Source organism: Notolabrus celidotus, chromosome 13, assembly GCF_009762535.1.
Source record: "Notolabrus celidotus isolate fNotCel1 chromosome 13, fNotCel1.pri, whole genome shotgun sequence".
Taxonomy (NCBI): domain Eukaryota; kingdom Metazoa; phylum Chordata; class Actinopteri; order Labriformes; family Labridae; genus Notolabrus; species Notolabrus celidotus.
This window is the reverse complement of record NC_048284.1, coordinates 18,601,624-18,614,342: the sequence shown is the minus strand read 5'-3', so window position 1 is coordinate 18,614,342 and position 12,719 is coordinate 18,601,624. Positions and strand designations below refer to the sequence as shown.

At 42.0% G+C, this 12,719-nt stretch overlaps 1 protein-coding gene across 2 annotated transcripts in view; it reads left to right on the top strand.

The window, feature by feature from the left end:
• The window catches only part of slc24a4b (solute carrier family 24 member 4b), a 60,053-nt gene extending 47,820 nt beyond the window's left edge, over positions 1-12,233 (top strand). For both annotated transcript variants that reach the window (XM_034698935.1, XM_034698934.1), the window contains exons 14-17: positions 5,593-5,707; positions 6,241-6,353; positions 6,519-6,584; positions 8,826-12,233. In XM_034698935.1, coding sequence (XP_034554826.1) covers positions 5,593-5,707; positions 6,241-6,353; positions 6,519-6,584; positions 8,826-8,975 — 444 coding nt within the window. In that variant the 3' untranslated portion in view covers positions 8,976-12,233. The remainder of the gene's footprint in view (positions 1-5,592; positions 5,708-6,240; positions 6,354-6,518; positions 6,585-8,825) is intronic.
• The last annotated feature ends 486 nt before the right edge of the window (positions 12,234-12,719 follow it).

Here is a 12,719-nt window from a genome sequence, read left to right as displayed (position 1 = left end):
AATGCTGTCATGTTGAGTCCACAAGGAATGAAATGACCCTCTGTTTTAAAGTATACAAGTGGTATTTACTTGATTAAAATTGAAGTGTTATCTGTTTATCACTATGGTACAGGTCTGAAGTATTTACATTGATACGTTTTACAATACAAATAGTTCCAAGGGCAACTAAGAGTGCAAATGGTAGTAAGCATGTGCTTTAGTGATGGGAACTTCGGCTCTTTTCAGAGAGCCGGCTCTTTTAACTCGGCTCCGAAAGAAGAGCCAGCTCTTTCGACTCCCGAACGGCTCTTAATTTAGGATCTTTTGTAGCCGTATATTTTACCTTAACTTTGCAAAAACTAATGGTTTGTGTTGAAAACCCTTTTACATACAGAGTTTTAATGAGAAGCCTTATAATCGACCAATTTGGTGCATTTCTGTTCAAAACCATTCTTACCCTGATCCTAGGGTTAGGGTTATGATTAGGGTTAGGGTTAGGGTTGGGATTAGGGTAAGGGTTGTGATTAGGATTAGGGTTAGGGTTGTGATTAGGGATAGGCTTAAGGTTACGATTAGGGTTAGGGTTGTGATTAGGGTTATGATTAGGGTTAGGGTTAGGCTTAAGGTTACGATTAGGGTTAGGGTTGTGATTAGGGTTAGGGTTATGATTAGGGATAGGGATAGGCTTAAGGTTACGATTAGGGTTAGGGTTGTGATTAGGGTTAGGGTTGTGATTAGGGTTAGGGTTGTGATTAGGGTTAGGCTTAAGGTTACGATTAGGGTTGTGATAAGGGATAGGGTTAGGGTTGTGGTTAGGGTTGTGATTAGGGTTAGGGTTGTGATTAGGGTTAGGGTTGTGATTAGGGTTAGGGATAGGGATAGGCTTAAAGTTACGATTAGGGTTAGGGTTGTGATTAGGGTTAGGGTTATGATTAGGGATAGGCTTAAGGTTACGATTAGGGTTAGGGTTGTGATTAGGGTTAGGATTAGGGTTAGGGTTGTGATTAGGGTTAGGGTTAAGATTAGGGATAGGCTTAAGGTTACGATTAGGGTTAGGGTTGTGATTAGGGTTAGGGTTGTGATTAGGGTTAGGGTTATGATTAGGGATAGGGATAGGCTTAAGGTTACGATTAGGGTTGTGGTTAGGGTTAGGGTTGTGATTAGGGTTAGGGTTGTGATTAGGGTTAGGGTTGTGATTAGGGTTAGGGTTGTGATTAGGGTTAGGGTTATGATTAGGGTTAGGGTTAAAATTGGGGTTAGGATCAGGGTTAGGGTTGTGGTTAGGGTTAGGGTTATGATTAGGGTTAGGGTTAAAATTGGGGTAAGGATCAGGGTTAGGGCTAGGATTAGGGTTAGGGTTAGGATTAGGGTTAGGGTTAGGGTTCAGATTAGGGTTAGGGTTCAGATTAGGGTTAGGGTTGTGATTAGGGTTAGGATTAGGGTTCAGAGGGTTGGGGTTAGGGTTAGGGTTGGGGTTAGGGTTACGTTTAGGGTTAGGGTTCCGATTAGGGTTCCGATTAGGGTTAGGGTTCAGATTAGGGTTAGGCTTAAGGTTACGATTAGGGTTTTGATAAGGGATAGGGTTAGGGTTGTGGTTAGGGTTGTGATTAGGGATAGGGTTGTGATTAGGGATAGGGTTAGGGTTATGATTAGGGTTAGGGTTAAGATTGGGGTTAGGATCAGGGTTAGGGCTAGGATTAGGGTTAGGGTTCAGATTAGGGTTAGGGTTAGGGTTAGGGTTCAGGTTCAGATTAGGGTTAGGGTTGTGATTAGGGTTAGGGTTAGGGTTAGGGTTCAGATTAGGGTTAGGGTTGTGATTAGGGTTAGGATTAGGGTTACGGTTAGGGTTAGGGTTCGGGTTAAGATTAGGGTTAGGGTTCAGATTAGGGTTAGGGTTGTGATTAGGGTTAGGATTAGGGTTCAGAGGGTTAGGGTTAGGGTTGTGATTAGGGTTAGGGTTACCGTTAGGGTTAGGGTTAGGGTTCAGATTAGGGTTAGGGTTCAGATAAGGGTTAGGGTTAGGGTTCAGATTAGGGTTAGGGTTCAGATTAGGGTTAGAGTTAGGGTTAGGGTTAGGAATAGGGTTAGGGTTCAGATTAGGGTTAGGGTTCGGATTAAGGTTAGGGTTAGGGTTCGGATTAGGGTTAGGGTTAGGGTTCAGATAAGGGTTAGGGTTCGGGTTAGGATTAGGGTTAGGGTTTCGGATTAGGGTTAGGGTTCAGATAAGGGTTAGGGTTAGAGTTAGGATTAGGGTTAGGAATAGGGTTAGGGTTCAGATCAGGGTTCGGATTAAGGTTTGGGTTAGGGTTCGGATTAGGGTTAGGGTGCAGATTAGGGTTAGGGTTCGGGTTAGGATTAGGGTTAGGGTTTGGATTAGGGTTAGGGTTTCGGATTAGGGTTAGGGTTAGGGTTCGGATTAGGATTAGGGTTAGTGTTAGGGTTAGGGTTCGGATTAGGGTTAGGGTTAGAACCAGAACTAAACTTAAGTAAACAGAAACAGAACCAAACTCAAGCAAACACAACCAGAACCGAACCAGACCCGAGCCAGAACGTACCAGAACAGAACCAGAACCGAAGCGGACCGAACCAGAACCGTGCCAGAACCAAACCAAACTCAACCAGAACCGAACCAAAACATTCTAGAACTAAACCAGAACCGTGCAAGAACCGAACCAGAATCGAACCAGAACTGAACCAGAACTTTACTAGAACTGAACCAGAACCGAACCGCACCGAACCAGAACCGTGCCAGAACCGATCCAGAACCCGAACCAGAACTGAACCAGAATTTAACCAGAACCGAACCGAACCAGAACCGAACCGAAACAGAACCGTGCCAGAACTGTACAACAACCGAACCAGAACCGCACCAGAACTGAACCAGAACCGAACCAGAACTTAACAAGAACCGAACCAGAACCGTGCCAGAACCGAACCAGAACCGAACCAGAACTGAACCAGAACTTAACCAGAACCGAACCAGAACCGAACCGAACCAGAACCTTGCCATAACCGAACCAGAACCGAACCAGAACCGAACCAGAACTGTACCAGAACTGTACCAGAACTGAACCCGAACCAGAACCGTGCCAGAACCGTGCAAGAACCGTACAAGCACCGAACCAGAATCGAACTAGAACTGAACCGAACCAGAACCGTACAAGAACCGAACCAGAACCGAACCAGAACTGAACCAGAACCGAACCAGAACCAGAACCGAATTCAAGCAAACAGAACCAGAACCAAACTCAAGCAAACATTATTAATGTCCTCAGGTTGGCATTGAGAAAAATCCGATGCCTCAGCTTGGATGGGCTGATCTGATTTCTCCTCTCAGTGAGTATTTGCCCGGTCTTCAAGAAGACTCTCTCTGAAGGAACAGACGAAGCCACGATACAGAGCCTCCCCTCCATCACCTGTATCCTATATCCTCACATGTGATTGGCTGCATGGCTGCCAAGCTGAACAATCAACACAAAGTTCTGCTGTGAGCAGAGCTGGGGCTGAACACTGTGAGAAAAAAACGAAAGGAAAAAACTGTGAGCCGGCTCTCTCTCGATGCGAGCCGGCTCTTCTGATTCACTATAAAGCATCGGCTCTCAGAGCCGCAGCTTTTGATCATGACACATCACTAATGTGCTTAATCTGTGTTACAATTATGAGGGGGTCCTTGGACAATTTTCTCACCTGTAAGGGGTCCCTGGCTCCAAAAAGTTTGAGAACCCCTGCTCTAGCTAGTAGGAGTGCAAACTCCCGATAGTGAAAACAAACGGAACAAAAAGAGCGACACAGCTGCACAGAAACTCCTAGACTCCTAGACTACATGTCTTTCAATGTAGACTTCCACTGAGAGGAACATATTAGACTATTTAGGAACTAAATTAGGAACTAAATTTAGACTGTCATACCAGCTTGATCATCAATGAAAATGTCCTGGAAAATGATCTCTGGAAAAGAGTGGGAACCCTGTTTAAAAAGTTAGGAAGTGGTTTATATGGAATTTAATAATTTTCACAGCACCTAAAAAACGGAGTTCACCCCGTCAAAAAAGAAGAAGAAAGAAAAAGCGGAAAGAGCGCTGTGCATTGTGGGAAACAGTACGTGAGGCAGACTGGTCCGATGCATACTGTGAAATTTTCCTGAATCAGTAGACATCAAGGGAGTTTTGGCATACTGCAGATTTTGCTCTTGTTCACATACTACTTACTACATACTGAATTTTGGCTAAATTAGTACGTACTGCTAGTATAGTAGTCGGTTTCGAAAAAAGCCTGTCTAGAAGAACCTAAAGCTAACATTTTCGTAAGCTAGCGAGAGGGTTAAGCTAATCCAAGGACACCTTTTTTCTCTGCATATTTCATGAAATTATGAGGAGCAACTCAACATGATTAACAAAGATAATATCAATTAACCACCCACCAAAACAACACATTCTGATCACCACTTTTGAGCTTCAGAAAAACACAGGAACTATAACCTGTAAGCAAATTTCCATCTCTGAAGTTCTGCATTCTAAAAGAGGTGAGGCTCATGACAAATATTTAAAAATACTCCACTCAAAACCTCCTCAAAGTGGTTCTAACTCTGAGTTATCACCATAAGCATAAAGACCTCAGCACTCCCAATTGAGTATATCACTTTCAATACTAAAGATGGACAGCAGCTTATAGAAACTAAAGAGTTTCAGCTCTAGGCTTTTCATTTCATCAACAGTACGAGTGTGACCTCATTTTCATGAGGACTTTTGATGTAAATGAGGCAAACAGAGGGGTTTGTTTTGTTTTCCAAAGGAAGGGTGGAAAGTAACTTAATGCATAAACTCAAAGCATTGCACTATCATTGACTGATAGCGACTTATTAGGCTCATATTAATTTAGCAAAACACAATAGATTATGATATCAGTCGATATATCTTTACCTCTAATTCACAGGCTACCAAGCAATCTGTAAATGAATAAAATGTATCCATGAAAATAAGCTCCATCTTTAACTGCAACAATAAAGGGATGGACACATTCATGTTTAAAAAATTACAATCAAACAACACAAGTGATATCCTGAAAAGGGCCTTTCTGCATGATAACTATTTTTTCCTTTGGTGCTCAGTTTAGTTTGATGCTTTTGTACTTTTTTCTTGAGTCATTTCCAGCACAGTGTGGCATTTTTAGGGTATTCCTGCTCTGTAGTGTTGCTGCTTTCAGGCTGTGCTCAAAGATCTGAGTAATCATCTCACTTGTCCTCTGTGAGATCAAACCAAGCACCCCTAAAATTCTCCAAAAGACTCAATTAGCATACAACATATTATTTTTTTCTAGGGTGGAAGTCCCCCAGACCTGCGTACCTGCATTTCTTTTGTATTTGTCACATTTTCATGGCTTTAGAAGATGTGAGTCAAACTGAACTTTGTCAGTATAAGTTGCTTTTAGAAACACAGATTCAAACTAAAAGCTTCATTGGGTAGAAGGCAATGTAAGCTTAGCTGATTATTATTAGTCTTTTTTAGGACGAAAATAAGAACATAAATATTATTACCTAGTATAAGGGTTTACATGTTTTTTCTCACACTTTCTCAGAATGTGATTGTAGAGCTTTGACACTCTTCATTTCTCTCAGGTGACTATAATCGGCTACACCCTGGGGATCCCTGATGTCATCATGGGCATCACTTTCCTGGCAGCAGGCACCAGCGTCCCGGACTGCATAGCTAGTCTTATTGTGGCTCGGCAAGGTACAACTTTTCCTCTGATCCATTTGTAGATTTAGTGAATTGTGAATTTGTTTCATGGCTGAGAGCCTGATGAGAACTCTGCAGAACACATTGTTCACCAATTTCAGAACATGCTCAGTTTCATCAGCCAACACGCTACGAAGACAGCGTTTTATGACGTTTGAAGAAAAATAAATGGACCGATATTCTACCATCATCCATGTTTTGTGTCTATGCACAAATACTGAACTGTGCTCTCTTTTTAGCATTAACAAAACTAACACAGGGTCTAAAAATGTGTTGTTCTCATTGGATCAAAAAGAGTAAACAATTAGGAGTGTACAGAGTATTTGTGAGCAAAGGAACAAGGGAAAATAGCACAGAGCTGTTTATCGATAATACAGCGTACTCCTGCGTCACTGCCTTCCCAGCTGTATAAGATTGAGGCCTTTTTGGATATGACAAAGTACATAGCGTAAAAAGTTAATTTTATTTGGGAACAAATACATCAGTAAGAGTCGTCTTTCTGATGACTTCATCTGGTTTTGTTGCAGGTTTGGGAGACATGGCGGTGTCTAACACTATTGGCAGTAATGTGTTTGATATACTGGTGGGACTGGGGGTTCCCTGGGCGATCCAGACCATATGCGTCAGCTATGGATCAGAGGTAAGAAGCTTTTATACTTATCAAAACCCAGACTTTGTCATGACAATCATGCATCCTGTGAGTGTAAGAAACAACCCAAATCCAGACCCTTTGAGTCTCCATCACTGAATCTAAGAGTGAAGAGCTGCAGGTGCATTGCTGACCTGTATGCCCTGTGTGTTGCAGGTGATGATAAACAGCCGTGGTCTGGTGTACTCTGTGGTGCTGCTGCTTGGCTCTGTGGCCCTCACGGTAAGAAATTGATGTTTTTGCTTCACACAAAAATAACACAGCTGTACTGTAGCATACATATCTCAAGTAAAAAAATGAACAGTTCTAACATCCCTGTTTGGCTGCTCTCATCGCTGACTGGTGCACAGTTATGCAACAGTGACCCAACCAAGTTATGTAATTGGTTTATCAAAATGTTAAAATTCAGTTTTGTAAACACTTCAAGTCTTCACATGAAAATCCTCTGGCACAAGTGAAGTGATATGTTTTAAATTTTCGGATAAATAGGACAAGATTTTGGAAGTCTTACTGCTCTTAATAATAAATTGGGATGTGAAACTATTAGGGAAGAAAATGGACAAATGTACCTTCTATTACTCTTAGAGTTGATGTAAAGGTTTGAGAAAGTCCACTGTTAGAATGCAACATTGCATTCAAAGGAAATACCAATGCATGGAAAAAAGTTACTCGTTTGAATTATTCCTTTATCTAGTTTACAACCACTTACATTTTGCAGCTCGTCAGCAGCCAAACAGATAGCGGTTGTGCCATTTTTCGAACACACATATCAGTAATGAGTCGGCAAGAGAAAATGAAGCAACAGAAAGACATCCAAACTCCGGTAGTGCAATCAATGATTAAAAAGGATGAAGTAGCTCCTCTTGTAAAGTATAGCTAATAAACATAAAAATACCTGCAGCCCAGAGTTTATACTAACCAAGTCAACTTTATTTATATAGCACATTTAAAACAACTTATGTTGGCCAAAGTGCTTTACAAGTTAAAAGTAAAAGACACAAACAAGACTACATATTAAATAAAATAGTTAGAACTAAGAAAATCCAGTCAAATTGGACCGATTTGGACGAAAAGTTCTCAACTCCAGGAGAAGGCCAAAGACAAGAAATAGGTCTTCAACAATGATTTCAAACATTCAACATTGGGGGCTGATTGCAGTAGCATTTCTGGAACAGCTTACCAATTCAAATACAAAGGCTTGATCGCCCCTGGTTTTGAGGCATATCCAGGAGCAGCTGGTTGGTTGACCTCAGTGCTGGAGATGGACTATATACATGGAGAAGATCAGCCAAGTAAGATGGTGCCAACCAAATGTCTTGGACTAAGTAGTTGGGTCACTGTAGTTGCTAAATGTACAGTTCGCTTGCTAACTTGCTAGTCCAAGTAACTGTGGCATCTCATTTACTTTCCTGGGTGCATCTTGGACAGATGTCTGTGAAATTTTGAGATTGTCTCCGTCTTCTCCTCGATGGTTCTTTAACTTGTCGTTCGTGTTGCGCTGCTGCCTGCTTTTAAAAAAATCTTTGAAAGCAAATGTCATGTGCTATACCTTTAAGCACTGTGGCAGATAGTGTTACTGAACAAGATGGCACATGATGGCAAGTGCTTACAGGTGAACACTAAGCGGCAACCTCCGGTCTCAAACTATGAAGCCCATGCAGAAGTGTTATAAACTGCAGTTCATCGAGAATCCGCTTGAGGCTGGCTTCAGAAACCGGAAACCACATAGACACCAATTCAAAAAAGACGATCTTTGCAGCATTAATAAACATGTTTACAGCCTGGTTCAAAAAACGGCTTGGCTCTACGTAGCTAATCTCTCTATCGGCACACACTGTACGGGGGGTGAATTTTTTTCTAACGCAATGGTTCAGAAGATATTAAGATTACGAGTTTTTGCCCAAATAAGGACATGACTGACTTGACTCCCGGACGGGAACACATAGCTGTTGGCTAGGAGGCTCAAACTCTGCCTCTTTATGTCACACTCTGCCTGGTTGAGTTCTGCATTTCCAATATGGCTGCCGCCGTCGATTGGCTTCAAAACAGCGCTCAGGAACAGACGGTGACGTCACGGATACTACGTCTATTATTTATACAGTCTATGGTGAACACCTATGCCAGCTCTTGCTCTAAACCAAATTAATTGTCAGGACCTTACATTAAAAAAATAACAAAATAAATAACAGTCTTTCACTATAAAAAAAGTCCCAGTCCTCTCCATCCTCTAAGGCCTAACGCAGTAAGCACTTGAGTCCAAGTTAAGTCAGGAGTCCTGAAAATCAGGGCTCAAGTCAGACTCTAGTGCAAGTCCTGAACTTGAGTCCTACATCAGTGTGTCAATTGTTTTTATTTATATTCTATATCTCTCACTTGTTTTATCTCAAACCAGTGTACACAAAGCTTTCATACCTAACACACTGGAACCTGCACAAGCCTCCCTGATGTTTTGTGTGTTTTCAGGTGTTGGGGATCCACTTTAACAAATGGAGGCTGGACCTGAAACTGGGCGCGTACGTTCTCATCCTGTACGCCATCTTCCTCTGCTTCTCCATCATGATCGAGTACAACGTCTTCACCTTTGTCAACCTGCCCATGTGCATGGAGGAGTAGAGCACAGCAGCATGCCTCGGATACCAAAACCTCATCTCCCTCTTAGGAAAAAAAAATCCTAAATGTTTTTCTTTCAATAAGACTGGACCTAACAGGAGACTCTTTTTCTCCACCCTTACGCTCTTGTCCTCGTAATCCTTTTTGTCCTAAGTATGACTCATTTCCTCAAGAGGCAGTACAAAGCTGTAAGAGTGGACTCTGTTCTACGTCTCTAATTTGTCCTCTTGTCACACAGTGCCAGTCCTTAATGCCCATTGTTCGGGGCATTGCCTGTTATTGCAGTAAAGTCTTTATTTCCTCTGTGGGCCTGTTAACTTTCTACCCATCTAGCATGCCTTTAGATGTCGGGGACCTCCAGAATCATAAGTGCCCCTGTCGAGTGGTGGTGTGTGTTTTCACTGTTTTCACATTGTAGATTTCCACACCATTTTTTCCAAAGCTTTTTTTTCCACAAACCAATCCTGAGTCTGTGAAGAAGAAAAAAAATCTCATGACTCCAACCAAAACTTTCACATATAGAGAGCTCTCCTTGAAATCATTCCTAAAAGAATTTCCCCAGCACCCAAAGAAAAATACACAAGTTTTTTGGAGGAGGATTTTGTCCTTGGCAGCTCCCCTCCTCCAGCCTGGACCCAACTTCCCCTGGCATGGCCTTTGGCATCAGGGAGCAGAAACTGTTAGCGCTTCTACTCCCCCCTCTTTGACTCTTCCCAACCCTTATCTGCTTGATCAAATCGGCTTTGTTTTCTCAAAAAAAAAAAGACATTTTGTGGCACTTTGTGTCAAAACTATCACAGTCTGGATCAGTTGACTGTGAGGGTGTTATGCATATGCAGCACGGCACAATGTAAACTTGTAAACACTTCTTTTGTTCTTTATTTTATATTTATTTTTTCAAAACAAGGTTTTGTCTTGTATGAAATACGGAGGAGAGCTTGTTGCAAATGTAGGACATTGCCTGTTTTTTTCACTGATACAAATTGCACATAGAAACGCTTTTTTCTTGCTTTGTGCTGTAAGGAGATTTGACCATTCAGAGGGGTGTCTGGCTGGTTGTGGTGACTTCCTCTCCAGCATTTTGTTCAGTCAGTTGATGGGTCAGTCTACTATTCCCTTCGCACAACTTCAGAGAAAAAAAAACGGCTTCAGATCTGTTGGACACATCTGAATTTTGTCATCATCAAGTGGCTTGTTCTCGTCTTGAGACAGCTCACAGAACGGAGCAGGTTGTTCAACAAACAAAATGCAAAGAAAACCGGACAGTTCTCCTCTCTGACTGTCTGCTACACCACCCTCTGACCAGTAGGGGGCACTGCAGCCTTTCTACCCAGGCCAGGGGTGCCAACCACAGCCGTCGGTTATCAGGGAAACTCAGAGATGGACAACTCCAGGAGGTGTCGATGGTGATGGTCTCTTGATTTTGAGTTACATGTAGATATTGCACTTTAACAGCCGTCCTCTCATTCTGAATCAACTAGTGCTTCCTTCTGTGCGTGTGTATTTTCAGTGTTTCAGTGTGACTGTGTGTGTGTATGTGTGTGTGTGTGTGTGAGAGTGTGTGTGTGTGTGCGAGAGAGAGTGTGAGTGTGAGAGAGTGTGTGTGTGAGAGAGAGAGAGAGAGAGAACATTGTATGTGTGTGTGTGTGTGTGTGTGTGCGCTCAGTGTGGGCTCACCTTACGTTTTTCTCACTCCGGGCTCTCCGAACAGGCTGGAACCTCGTTAACACCATGAGCACACCCCGCCTCTGTCTGCAGTGCATGCTGGGACTTTTAAACGCAGCTCCCTATACAGCACAGCGAGAAAAAAAAAAAGGCTGAGGGCATCTGGGTGTCTCTGTTGAAAACCGCCCCGGCCCACTTTTACAAAAATCGGCAGCTACGAGCTACACTGCAATCCAGACATGTGACATCATGCAAAAATGCCTGCAAGGAGTCCACAAGTGAAGTGCAGAGACTACTGACTGAAACATTTGAGTGGGAAGTGTTTTACGTGTTGAAAAAATTCCTCTGCTACTCTGTCGGCAGCAGGCACTTGTATATGCAATCTCAGTTTAAAGAATTCTATGTGACAGAAGGTTCCCCCCGCAAGGTTGCCATAAAAGATGGGGGATCCCGCGGAGATGTGACGTCAATTTGTCTAGTAGTTCTTGATGTGTGAGCTCACAGGTGTGTGTTTGTGACAGCTGAAGAACTGAGCCCAAAGTAAGGACTTTTTTCTGGAACAGCGACTTTGAGGGAAGTCTGATTTCCCCTCCTGCACACACTCCTTTTTCTCCTCTTTCTCTACTCTCGTCCCCTCTTGCACAAGGGCATTAACTCTCCACCGACCCGAGCTGAGGAAGCAGAGGGGCAGCAGGGAACACATGGATGGAGGGATGGTTTTCATGCACCGCCCTCGGGACGTTGTTACTTTTTCAGAAGACCTGGATGAAAGCAGACTTCAAGGAATTTAAAAAAAAGGAGGACCCCCTTAAGCTGCTTCTCTACCGGGGCTGTGTTTACTGGATGGGGGTGACCACACAGGGATATGCTGAAGTACACCACCCTTCCTCCTCCCTTTGAACCTTTTCAGTGGGTGTTTGTGCATACAGGACCTACATTTTTGATGCTTTTTATGGGGGAAGGCAGTTCTGTACAGTTCTTGAGTTGATTCAGAATGTGCAGTGTTCGGTTTGAGATTTATTTTGGTGTATATTTTTTGTTGTTGCTCTGTGTGGTCATGTCCCAGGTTGCCAGGTTTTGACAGGAAACAACCACAGCAGGGGAAAAACAACCGCTCCTCTTTTTCCTGTCCTCATCTTGACTACATTCTCAACAGTTGTCTGACTCGCATCTTTGTTACCAAGTCACTTTTTTGAAAGAGGAAAAAAAAAATAGACTCCAAATGCCATACGTGTCGTAGCTCTGCATTAATTCAGATTGTATGGAAAATCCTGTGTACAAAATAAGCGCACACACTTAAGAAAACACACATTAGAAATGGCGATTGAACACAAGGAGACTGGTATGTATTTCTTGATTGAATGCGACCTGATGCACTGTGAGCTCAATGTGACGTGGGAGTTGTTTGTCAAGAATAATAAATGATTAAAAAATATATTTAATGTAAAGTTAGTTACTATAAAACATTACTGAGGACATCTGTATAACTTATATGAATGTATTGTCTTGCTATACTGGACATATCCAACCAATGCATTTTACTGTAAAGCAATAATGTGAAGAAAAAAAAATAAAATGGCAAAAATAATTCCTGTACATTTGTCTCAGAAGTTCTTGGATGGTTTGTGAAACACATAAATTAAATCAATCCATTTGTACATGTACCTGCTGCTCACGGAGGTTTGTTTTTTCAGAGTACAACCAATGTTGAAAATCTACAGAAGAGGATTAGGGACACTGAGAAAAAAAAATGAAGGTCCATTTTTTTATTATTAATCTGAGAAAAAAAGTCAGACTTTTGAGATTAAGGAATTCTGACTTTTTTTTCTCAGAATTCTGATTTTAATCTTGGAATATGAAGAAAAAAATTAAGGTCAAATTAAAATAAAAATTATTCTGAGAAAAAAGTCAGAATTCTCAAACAAAGTCAGAATTCTCAGAAAAAGTCAGAATTCTGAGATTAAAGTCAGAATTGTGACTTTTTTCTCAATAATTAAAAAAAATGTAACTTCATTTTTTAATTTTCTTTTCAGTGGCCCTTATCCTCTTCTGTAAAAATCTATTAAAAGGGCACTTTGACTA